The sequence below is a fragment of the Symphodus melops genome (assembly GCF_947650265.1).
Source record: "Symphodus melops genome assembly, chromosome: 18".
NCBI classification, from domain to species: Eukaryota; Metazoa; Chordata; class Actinopteri; order Labriformes; family Labridae; genus Symphodus; species Symphodus melops.
The window spans coordinates 19,350,483-19,362,769 of record NC_136708.1 but is presented as its reverse complement, the minus strand read 5'-3'; the positions used below and the strand labels follow the sequence as shown (position 1 = coordinate 19,362,769).

At 43.6% G+C, this 12,287-nt stretch overlaps 1 protein-coding gene across 1 annotated transcript in view; it reads right to left on the bottom strand.

Moving 5' to 3' along the window:
• Positions 1–222: 222 nt before the first annotated feature.
• Positions 223–12,287, bottom strand: part of ext1c (exostoses (multiple) 1c) — an 87,164-nt gene continuing 75,099 nt past the window's right edge. Inside the window, exons 4-12 of the mRNA XM_079367853.1 lie at positions 11,339–11,446; positions 9,353–9,472; positions 6,943–7,075; positions 6,177–6,295; positions 5,434–5,529; positions 4,897–4,983; positions 4,651–4,811; positions 1,147–1,318; positions 223–1,055 (exon numbers count right to left, since the gene is read on the bottom strand). Coding sequence (XP_079223979.1) covers positions 870–1,055; positions 1,147–1,318; positions 4,651–4,811; positions 4,897–4,983; positions 5,434–5,529; positions 6,177–6,295; positions 6,943–7,075; positions 9,353–9,472; positions 11,339–11,446 — 1,182 coding nt within the window. The 3' untranslated portion in view covers positions 223–869. The remainder of the gene's footprint in view (positions 1,056–1,146; positions 1,319–4,650; positions 4,812–4,896; positions 4,984–5,433; positions 5,530–6,176; positions 6,296–6,942; positions 7,076–9,352; positions 9,473–11,338; positions 11,447–12,287) is intronic.

Here is a 12,287-nt window from a genome sequence, read left to right as displayed (position 1 = left end):
GTGGAGTACATCTTAATTAGTATTCAAGACCAGTATAAAGTCCAGCCCCCCCCCCACCCAACACAACCCCTCCAAAATGTTTTTACTATTTCCATTTTCCCATAAATGGCCAGTAATCACATCCTCGTCATTGCTGCCACATCCTTCCCTGTTGTCGTCTGAGTTCATGTGTGGAGACGAGAGATCAGCTTCTCTAAAGGTACCGCGCGGGAATCTTGTTCCTCCGTCTCTGCGGAGAATCCTCCTCGGGAATAAGCGATGTGCAAAGTAGGGGGACAAACTCAGACTTAATGCAGAACCATGAATTTGCATTTATAAATCATTTTATTGGTTTTACAGTTAGCATTTTGATGTGAAATGATCTGTTTCCACGGCAACAGTCCCTGCACAGTAGTGCTCAGACACACACTCGACAGTAAGGGTGCATGGCACCGATACAAGTCCACTGGGTGCCTTTGGCATGAGCTTGCCTTCCTTTTCACTTGGTCACAGCAGTCCCACTGTCGTATGAGCAGTCTGCACACGTTTGTTTTCTCGTGTCCGACAGAGATTGTCCTTTCTCTGGGTCTTTTCAAGGCCCCTTACGTTCCTCCTCTGTTGACACGACACTCATGGACGGGGGTGATATTCTTTCGACTTCAGTGGGCCTGTTTTCTCTTCATATTTATATTAATAAGACCAGAACAGTCCACCAGGGTCTGTTTGATGATTGTATCCTGTCCTTGTGACAAACTCACCACTTTGTCCACATCCCAGACTGCCTTAGTATCCCATCTCGACCGTCCACCACTCATTGTCTTGTCCAAAAGGCCACTTATGTAAGACCTTGCGTCTCTCCACAGCCTTTCTGTCCCTGTTTCCCGGCGTTTTCACGCTCTCTCCAGGTCTTTGTACTTCTTGCGGAGGACAGACACTTGATCCTTGAAGAGCACGGGGTCCAGGCGGAACTGAGAGTGGACCAGAGGCATGTAGCCAAACCAGTTGGCGAAGGTGTTGACACACTCCTGCCGCTGGTTGAAGTGCTCCGGGTTGGCCCAGGGGACGCTCTTTGTACCCTGGAAAATGGAACAAGATGCTGACATGTAACATCCAGTTTTGACCCGAGTGAAAAGCATCAACAAGACGGCAGCATGAAACACAAGTTACCCCTGGACTGGGAAGCTCTTTGTACTGCTTCCTTTGAGCCACTTTGATTGGCGGCAGGTGAGTGACAGCAGAAACCAGGAAGTTCATCAGGATGTCCTCACAGTTGGAGGTGCGATCCACCAGAGTCCGCAGAGACTGGGGCAGGTAGTGGGTGAACAGGTAGTGGTAGTACCTGTGGGACAATTCAGATTGTTAAACAGTCATGTGTTCAATAATGCAAAGCCCCCCCTCCTAAATGTTCTCTTTATGTTGAGGAAACAGATGCAGTTTTTCTCTTAACACAAAACAAGAGTCAACGTTTACCTGGCCAGTTTGTAGAAATTCAGCTCTATTCCAAAGGAAAACTAAAAAAGCTCCAATTAAAACCAAGCAAAATGCCAATGTCCTCCACAAACACCCAATGAAACTAGAGTATGACTTGGAATGAAATGGCTCATCCAGGTTGCCTATCATCTGGTGGAGTGCTTAAAATCTGGTTAAAAAAAGGAACTTCCCCCCTCCTTCAGAATAAAAGTCTTAAAAATAAAAGTCTTTGCTTTAGGGAACAAACCCGTCGTCTTGGCGTGAGCACCAACGGTTCTGTCAGTTAACATTCACCCTTCATCCCTTTTTGATTTTTCAGTTTGATGGAGAAAAAAACAGAAGACCACAAGTGAAGATTTGACCTTGAAACTGGAATTCACTGCTCACCACTGTCGCAGATATACGGAGATACTCCACCTCTGCAACACACCTGAACACACGCTTTTAACTCTAGCTGCACACATTCCTCTCTGTCAGATGTGATGTGTGTCGTCTTTGTTCGACATGCTGTACGTCTGTATGGCTCTCTTCCTTTTACTTAGGCCTTCTGTAATTACAAATATAATGTCTTTTATTGCCTTTTAATTTTTAATAATGCACTTCAGGTTGCCGATTTACAAACTGGCCGGAGACTACATCTGGAAATAAGCCGCGTACGATAAAGCTGCTGCTTTTATTGTGAAAGGCGACTGTCCACGAAGATAACAAACGAAAAATCGTATCCAGCTCTCTTCACCAAAGAGCACGTCATGTAAATCACCTGTAATCACCCCTATAAAATGTATTATTATCAATACCTTGGTGTTATTAAAACGTGTCATCTTATTAGACTCTGTCCTGAGCATTGATCACAGTGTTGTAAGGCTGCTTTATAAGATCAATTAGATTTTGTACTATATTACAGCTGTGAGAGTGAAGAGTATAAGCGTTCATCAGTTGGCTCTGTTTCTCCTCTTGCACTAACACTTTGTCACATCTGTCGCCAGTGTGCAGAACCTGATGTTCTGTTCCACTATAATTAGTCTCTAATCAATTTCAGCGGTCTTCTACTTGCACTCGCAGCACAAACACTAAATCTGTTAAGACAAGCACATACACTACACACCTACACGCAGAAGGAAAACATCTCCACACAGTTAGTCATAGGTGGCAGCCAGAGGCGGCCTGTACCTGTATGGAAACATCTAGAGAGAATGCTGCGATGTATGCTGATGAAATGTAACTGGGACAAGTTAACCATTTCACCTCCTGCTGGGATTTGATCTTTATAGAGCTAAAAACAAACTCAGCCCCTGCGGTACGAGGCACGTGCTCCCCATTCTTTAAGTTTGCAGCACCAAACGTTGAAGTGCATTGCTTTTCAATCAGCTGGACATTGAGCATTACGTACGTTTGAAAAGTCGAAAACCTGTCCCTGATTGATTTTCCGGCTTTATATGTTCCGTTATTGGAAAGACAGCACAGTGGACAGAGTCGGAAATCAGAGAGAGAGAGGGGGGGGGGGGAGATGACATGCAGGAAAGGAGCAACATGTCAGACTCCCCCCCCCCCCCGTCCGGAGGACCACAGCCTCCACACATCGTGCACCAACGCCAACCAACACTCCAGTACCGGCGCCGCGGTATTAAAGTAAGTTTTAATGGCTGAGACATTTTACTTTGTGCAAGTTATTCAAAGTGATTGTTGTTATTGGATTTTCTCAAATGAAATGATTTACTTTCATTAACATGGCAGCCATATTGTGAAAAAGCCATTTGGTGCGCTGTCACATCATTTTAATAATCCAATATACAGTAAGTAATTAAGAGAATTAGCGTGTAAATGACTTAATTAAGGGAACTCACAATGACAGAGGCAGGTTTTAAATAACTACTCATCGTCATCGCACTGTTTAATCGGCGAGTCAGGGCATTCTGGGTAATGCAAATGGGCCTCAAAGTGTCTGTGGACATAACCTAGGAGCTGTGTGGATTCAATTAGCATGAGAAAACAGTTTTCTTTGCGACTTGCAGACAGGAACGACGACTTTGTCTCAGGGTGTCACGAGGCTTCAGCAGCCTTTGAAGCCGCCGTCTGTTGAGTCATTCCATTCAGATGGTTGAAGAACTCGCATCCCTCTGCCCGCTGCACCTTTTCACACTTCTGCCTTTTCAAATTAACCAAACCGCTCCAAGAAATCCCTGAGTGATTCACCCTCTCTCCCACACACACACACACACACACACACGCATACATACAAATAATTATCCTCAGTGCTCCCTCTCTGTTGGATTGCCCCGTTTTCAGATTCATGTCAGCGTGCAAGCTGCTGCTGCATTTCATCAATGTGTTGCTTGTTTTACTCTGAAAAAGAAACCTGCTTGGATCTGGGTTATGTAATCCATGTTGAGTTGCTATGTGTGAGTGTAAATATGGGAGTGGGTGTGTAGCAGGTAGTGATAAAGACATATCTGAAGGAAAGGGGGGTAAAAAAAAAATCAGTTCCTCATCCAGCACGTGAAGCTTTCGTTTCCAGTGAAATCTATCAGAAGCGATGGGATGGATGGCGATCAGAGAAACACAGATTTTGACTCGCTCCCTTCCAGTATCTCAACATCTCACATTCCATCGTGTACAGGCGTGCGCTGTCGCCAGAACTTTTTGTTAAAAAAAAAAAAAAAAGTGTATCCACTTTAAACTCCTTCTTATCTCCTACAAAGCCCTCCATGACCTGGCCCCTCCCTAAAAACTCATCGCCTACAACCACTAACAACCTCTGTTCTCAGGCTGTTTCTTCTTTCTTTAGTTTTGTTCTTGTTTGAGTATTCCATCAAGCACTTAGTCTGATGTATCATTACTGCTTTTATTCAATTTTCCCACGAGATAAGTGGAAATAACTTTGGTGTGGAGGTCTTCAAAGTTTCAACACTCTCAGACCTGCATTAATGGACCTCAGGACATTCTGTCCCAGATCAGATTGCACTCCTAACTTTTTCAAATACTATATTTTTAGGAGACAAAAGGAGACTTCACTGACCACATCAAACTGGACCCGACCCTGTTTGGGTCTCAGGTTCTTTTGGCCTTTGACCCTTTTGCAATCTTCTGGCTTGTGCTTCAAAAGTTCAAATCTCTCTATTCAAATCATTGATATTGTGATACAAACGCAGCGACATCACGCCCATCAGTCTCAGCTGTTCTTAATGTCGACTGTTGGTGTACCTGTGGTAGAAGGCAGCTCCAGTCAGGACGATGGAATAATCATTGGTCCATTTGGAGGTGTACCCCCAGGCTCGCTTCAGGGGGTCCCAGAAGTGACTCCTGGGAGGGTAGCCAACGATCCGCTCGGGGAAGCTCCGCCACACCAGGAAGGCAAAATTCACCTACAAGAACAGACATCGATTGTTGCAACTTTCCCAGTTATACAAATCCTTTCACATTTTCTTTTTCTCATTTGTTTTTTATTACCTCACTGGTCAGCAGGACCGTATCCTCGTCCAGACTCAGCACCGCTTCCGTCTCTATGGCAACATGAGGTAGGAACCGACTGGTTGTCTGAGAGAGAAGCACACAGGAGTAAATCTCAGCTCTGTTACTGAAGGATACACATCATCTGGCCTGTACTTAGAGAGATTATGAGAAGGAGACGAGCGTGTTACAGTAAATCATATTGAGTGACGGAGAGGAGAGGAGGGAATCACTATGGATTTTTGTGCGTCTGGAGTTCAAAATAAAAAACAGACAGGGTAAAGGAGACGGAGGAGAAATGTTCAGAGCGAGTGACGTTTATGAAAGCCAATGCCACACGGATCAGTGGACACATCAGACACAAACAAGGATAGGAGGAAAAGTACACACGGTGGAGAAGGACCAAAAAAAAAGCCCAGAGTAACAGAGATTTATGAGTGATAGGGAGGGGGGAAAAAGAGGCACACAAACAGAGTGAGCAGCCGACAGTTTGTCACGCTGTCACTCAGACGTCACGGCGGTGAATGAGTCCCTCACCTTCCTCCTCCCGTCTGTCACAGTGAGGGGGACGGGCATGGGAGGCCATTTGCTCCGGCTGGGTGGCGGCTTCTCGCTGTTCCAGAGGATGATGATCTGAGCAGCAGGGCAACGCAAACACATCAGACTGTTTAGAAAAAAGCTGCCAACTGAGGCTGTCAACAATTTCCAACTTTATGATATCAATGTATTCATGGTTTTTCATAATATGTCAGTTTTTGTTTTTCTATGGTTTGTCTGAACAGCCTTTTTAGCCCTAAGGGGACAACTATTAAACTAACTAACTAACTAATGTTTAAAATGAGAAAATGTATAACATTTATCATCGATGGTATCAAAAAACATCAGAGCTTTTGTGAAAACTACATATCATATTCATCATGTCATATTTTCAACTGGAAGTTGCAGCGAGCGAAGGAGAGAGAGAGCTGCGTTAAGTTGCTCAAACCAGTCGGCAAACCTTTGAGTACTGAAGTGTTGCCCACATGATGTGGGAATGTGGACAGTGTTCAGGAGTTAGCTTGCAAGCTACCTAATATTGGGCGCCTGGGACAGTGATTTCAGTTGCCGTTGTATCGAAACAGGTCCACATGTTTGATTTTTCCATGTTGAGAATTCTTGTCTTTAGCTCATCAATCAAACAGGAAAGATTGCGGAAAGTAATTCTTCCCAAAATATCTTTTAAGGGTACGTTTTTTTTTTGTTGCTTGGCTGGTAGTGACTGTTTGTGGCGGTATCGTTACCTGCGAGCAGTATTTGGACTTGGAGACCACCTGAAGCAGCTTCATGATTGGCTGAGATTGGGAGATCAATGGAGAGACGGCTTGGATGACAGCAGTGAACTCTTGACCTGGACTGACCCCTGAATACGCATTAAAAACAAAGTTTTAGGCAGAATGGAAGACCTGTTTGAATATGAAGGAAGAGCTATTCTAAACAAGAAGTTAGCATTGCATTTTTTACAAGAAACATAATGAACAAAAAAAGAGAATTTCATGAATGAATGAATTAACTTCATAATAAACTTCTTGCACCACATTTCAAACGTAAAACATTACAGGAAATAAAGCACTATTCTCTGATGGAGTATGTACTGTACCTTTAAGGCACCAGACAAAATCAACGATCAAACCAAGTCATGAAAAAAACTCCTAAAGTTTACATTTTAGTCCATTAAGTGTCAGAGCAGTTTAAAGCCTCGATGTGTATACTTCTGGTCTCTCTTCTCTTGAAACAAAAAAAACTGATGTCATTAGTATCGCTGAACAAATGCTATAATCACATTATAATGCACACACAGTGGTATTCAATAGACCTTTTTGCATGATTGCTTAATTAAAACCAAAACAGCTGAGGACGCAAGAGAAATATTTGACTTGATTTTCTGCCCTTGATTGATAATCTCTTCCTCCACAGCTCTCACAAAGCAGTCTAATCTCCATCCTTAATGCGCAATCAAATCAAGATCTGCACGTCGATGCGTCTCATTAAAATGACGCGTGCATTCACCTAATCCCAGGTAGTAGAAAGGGAAGTGTGCGAGGTGGGTGGAGTACTCCGGCAGGACCAGCAGACCTCCTGGCAGGGAGTTCCACATGTACTTGTTTCTCGATATGTGGGAGAAAACACGGTCCTTGATGATCTGTGCAGAAAAAAAGAAAAAAAGAAAAGAAAGAAGTATACAGTATGAGTGAGGGTTGCAATTTTTTTTTTTTTGTTGTTGTAAGAAGTCTGGCTCCTCTAAGCCGACACCACATTTATTCCTTCCCCTCTAAGCCGCTGGAGTCTCGGAGCTTCATGTAAACTCCACTTGTGTTTGTGCAGCACGGCTCTGATGTTACTGTTTGTGTACTTCCTATTGTACGCCAACAGGAGGTGTCAACGCAGCAGAAAACACCGGCATCCCCTTCGGCCCTCTGCCACGCTGACCCCGGGCTGACAGCACAGCTGGCTCCCGTGGGGAGAGGTTCCCCTTTGCATGCTGTATGTATGTAAGCAGCTTATCACCAACCTCCAGAACCTCTCCTGCATTATCTCCAGCATAAATCCCCTGCAGAGAATACACTGGGGACTGCCAGGCTCGCCTTTTATAAACATCTGTGAAGGCCTACCCCATCACTGTGTGACGTTAGCAGACTTCAGAGGGGTTAAATCTGTTGTTTCCTCACATCTTTTAAAGGCTCAAATCCACACTGGCAGCCTGCGTTGAAGGCACTCACATAAGGAGGAGGTTTTTTTATTCTAACTCCTTGGATAACCTTCAAATGACATCCCCTTAGCGGGAGCAGCAACCGCTAAAGCACATTTTTTTGCTCAGCGTGTTCTAAGACCAGACAGGAAAAAAACAGGAAATGGACGGAGAAAAAAGATCCATGTGTGACGATGAGAGCTTTGAAAACAAGCAAAACGGCCTCTGCTGCTTCTGCACACCACAATAACTTCCTTGAAAGATGGGACTTTTTTTTTTTTTAATGAATATGACCTGGAGCTTTGAAAAAGAAAGCTTTTTCTCAGAGTCTAATAACAGCGGGCAGTGAGGCAGAAACTAGCAGGTTGAGACTGATATTTGAAATGTAATGATATGTAATTTCTATACATTTGGGGGATTTCTCAGAGACTGCAGGCAGATCGGATGTGGACTGCTTTGAAATGGTTCCCTCAGAGTTACAGTGAGAGCCCAGATAGTAAAAAGAGAAGAAATACGGACGATTGGCCGAGCTCCAACCCCCTGTAATCATAATGATAGGAGGGTGGTTTGATTCAAATGTGGAGGCTCTGTTGGAAAACCTCTCTGAGAGAAGACTGATGATAGCACACAGGCAGTAGGTAGCGACTACAGCTGGAAACCTGTGTTTACAGCAGCGGCTGCTTTTTGTGGATGTTTTCACTGGATGTTGTTGCACATTCCTCAACAGAATTGCATGGTGGGAGAAATTGTGAGTTTTAAAACATAGGTTCAGACAGGTTTCCAGCCAATACTTAGTGGCCAGAAGCAACGTTTTGCTCTTATTTTCTTTTAGTGAGATAGAAGTTTGAGCGGTGACACGAGGGGTCAAACCATCAATCTCACAAAATACAGTCAAGTTAGGACTCATGTGTTATTAGAGGTTAGAGCAGCATTTAAAACAGCTTCATTACGCTGCAGAATAAAGTCGTAATTGAGATATCTTTTATTTCTCTCAGTATCGAATGGATTTTTCTCCCTATTTACAGTACTGTTTAATCCCCTCTATTCTTTAATTTTTAAACATTTCCAGACAGGAAAAAAAATTCCAAGGCATCCTCACAGTGGGAGACAAAACGAAGGGGGGTCAAAGAGGTGGTGCTATAATGAGCTTATTGGCCTTCGTATCAGTGGCAGCCGATGTCTCGTGAGACACACTCCCTATATGAACAACTGAGAGAGGAGAAGAACATTCTGGCAAACAGAAAACATAAAGCACGGAGATAGCACGGGTCATACAGCCCGCGGGGCATCAATCAGTGAATAAAAAACAACCCATCTGCCTTCCTCTGAATATTTCCTGATAAATTCCCTTCATGAGCTGACATTAGGGAGATTTTGTAGAGGGGTGGCAGGAAACATTACAGCTAAAGGTGGAGAGGAAAATTCCTTTGTTTGCGTTCACACATGCAGCTCAACTCAAATGAGTTCAGGAGTTTTAGGAACAAGCATGTTCCTCGCATGGCTAGCATGCTAGCGCTTAATTCCCAACTTGCACAAGTGAATTAGCTAGCCTATCTCATACAAGCTACAGTACCTATTAGCATTAGCATGTTAGCCTTCAAGTACAGCTGTTCTCCAACTCTCTTTTCTACTAGTCAGGAAGAAATTTGACAAACACACTCAGATGATTGTCTTTCATTAGTGTTTCCTGTTAACAGCCTCTGTGTTGTGCGTGTTGAAGCCAAAACTGACCTCCAGTGTTGTGAGGACGATCTTGTCCACGGAGGAAAAGTAAGCTTCCCACAACATCTGGGTCCTCTGTCTGAGGGCCAGGACGCGTTCATTCCCCACTGCTCTCACTGTGGATGGCACCTGAGGAGAAAAGATAAGCAGAGTTAAAGATCCAAGAACAGAGAGTGAGAGAGAGAGAGAGAGAGAGAGAGAGAGAGAGCGAGAGAGAGAGAGAAAGATGTGTACTTGTTTGTAAAGGAATTCTAAAAAAAAAAAAAAAACAGACAAAAAAACGTCATTGTCGTGATAAAAAATGCAGACACTGAATCAAGTGGGAGCTTAATTTGGCCTCCTGAGGAAGCGTTGGACACAGAGCTGATTTGGGGATCTGTTGTTCAAACAATTAGGCCATAATTAGTTAAGACTACATTGCAGGGTTTAGAGAGAATCGCCAAAATTGATTAAATCCCTCAGAAAGTTAAGCACAGCGGCTCCTTCAAAGTGCAAGAAAAGTAGCTGAACTCTGAAAAGTGGGCATTTGACTCCTTTTGTCTAACACACACACACACACTAATGAGCGCCAGCTTTAAAGACCTGAAGGCGGTTAAATCTCCTTTTTTTAAGTCCTTGTTCTTTGAAATCCTAACTCTCTCTTTGCATATTTCCCTTAGCTACATTCTCTCTCCACTAAGTACATCTGAAGGACAGCTTCACTTTCACCTCGTTCTCTGTTTGTCTGAAGCGTGTGCCGTCCCCGAGCACCAGATCATAGACAGAGTGAATATTTGTCTTTTGTGTTTCCATGCCAGAGTTTTTTGCAGGTGGGCAGAAACGCCAATGAAAGGGCTGGCTTATTCAACCCAGTCCTGCCGTTATTTGCAAATGTCTCGGGGGCTTGTTCCTGTTCATTAGCTGAATGCCAATTCATGTCCTCCATTGGTCGAGATCAAATTGGATCAATGCAGAGGAGACATGATGTAATTTGTGCGAGGGAGAGAGAGAGATAAAGGTTGTAGGAGACACAGAGAGAGAGAGAGAGAGAGAGAGAGAGAGAGAGAGAGAGGGAGCTGGCTTTGCTTGCTCTTTGTGTTTATTTGTGTGAAAGGAGACGCAGACACAGAGGATGAGTGAGTGAGCGCTTTTGAACTGAAGCTGGATTAAGGTCTCTTTCGGTATTTAATCTCAAAGGGCTCCAACCTGTAAGCACAGCGTTTGATACAGGTAATAAAGAGCCGGGGAAGAGTCTGTGAAAGGGATTTTAAACGTAGTTTTAATACTTCCTTTTTGGAGCAGCTGGGCTACATACCTTTAAAATTATGACAAAAAACTCTCATTATCCCCTGTATAGTTTCAACAAATAGGGCCTGACAGATTGCAGACTTTGAGACTGATACTAAACCGGACTTTAGAGTGACAAAATAACTGATTAAAGCTGATAAAGGACATTTTCCTGCTGCTGTGAAAATAGATTTGTTACATGTAGATTATGCATCAATTTAGCTCCAAGACGAAATGCAAATGAACCCTGAGGAATTATTTGAAGAAATAACCACAGAAGTGTTCACATTTATTATTTAGAGGAAGCATACAAGTTCCTGCAGAGCTGCAGAGAGTGCATTAAAGGAGCACTATGTCATTATGACACCTAGTGTTTAAAATGGGTACTGCAGCACAAAATTCTAAACACTGAAAAGTGCCTTGTCAACCCTCCCTCCTGCTCCAGGAGACAGAAGCTTCAGTGTTTAGCCAGCTCTGCCTCTTTCTTCAAACCTCTCTGCGTTCTAACCTCCACATCTTTTTTTAAAACAGCTCCAGTGTCTATCCTAGTTCGACCTATTTCCTGCTCTAGAGCTTGTTATCAGGCTGCGTCTTTTTCTGAAAGTACAGTTTTGTCTCACCCATGCGACTCAAACACCCTAAAAAATAAATTCAGACCATCACTATGATCATGTTTCGTATCATAAAATAAAGCGTGTACATGTAAATGAGTGACTCCCCCTGTGTTACCTGTAGTAGTAATCTCTCATCCCCCTCGATAACCGCCTGGTTCCACTGTATGACATCGGAGAACGGCAGCTCCCAACCGTTACTCAACAGCACCGGGATACACGCCGCCTGTAAAGAAGCAAACGTACAAAAAATAAGAGAAAACTGCCTCTTTAAGGGAGTTTTAAAGAAACAGTAACACCTACAATCCAACTTCTGCTATCATGTAGAGAAACATAAAAGTTTAACATATGAAGAAACCGCAGTTTCCTGGGCTCCTCCCTCGCCACAGGCTTTTCTTTGGTAGTATATGGCATAGTATGACATACTGCAGCCTCACGCATAAAATACAATCAGTATGAATCCAGTCCCAGCTGCTTGGCATTGTGATATAACAGGCCGAGCAGATAATATGATCAATGGTCTTTTGTGGAAATCTACTTGCAGCTGATTGTGTGTGTGTGTGTGTGTGTGTGTGTGTGTGTGTAAAAGTTGGCTCAGATCACTTCTATCTCCCATCTCTCCTTTCCCATGAAGCCCTGGAGGTTTTCCCAAAGACTGTCACTCGGATGTATTCAAGCGCTGATGTGGCTGACAGTGCTGAATCCTTGTGTACTAATTAGCTGCAAACAGTGAGGGGACGTATGCAGGAGAGGAGGTACACTGAGGAAAGGAGAGAGGGGATGAGGGGATGCGAGGAGAATACGAAGGAGGCAGCAGATACATGGGGGCATCACGCTTTATTGAAGCAGATTTTTGAAGTTGCTTTATCCCCTCGTTCACTGACAGGTGTTTGATGTTGTTCCACTTGACTTTGACTTTCCGAGCCCTCCCTTGCTCTCTGTACTCCTTTTTTTTTTTTTTTTTTTAAAAAAAAGGAAAACTCAATTTCTCTCCTTTTTTACTCTCATGTCATCCTGCTTTTCTTCTTCCATCTTTTTTTTTTGTTTTTTTACCAAGGTTTGTGGTC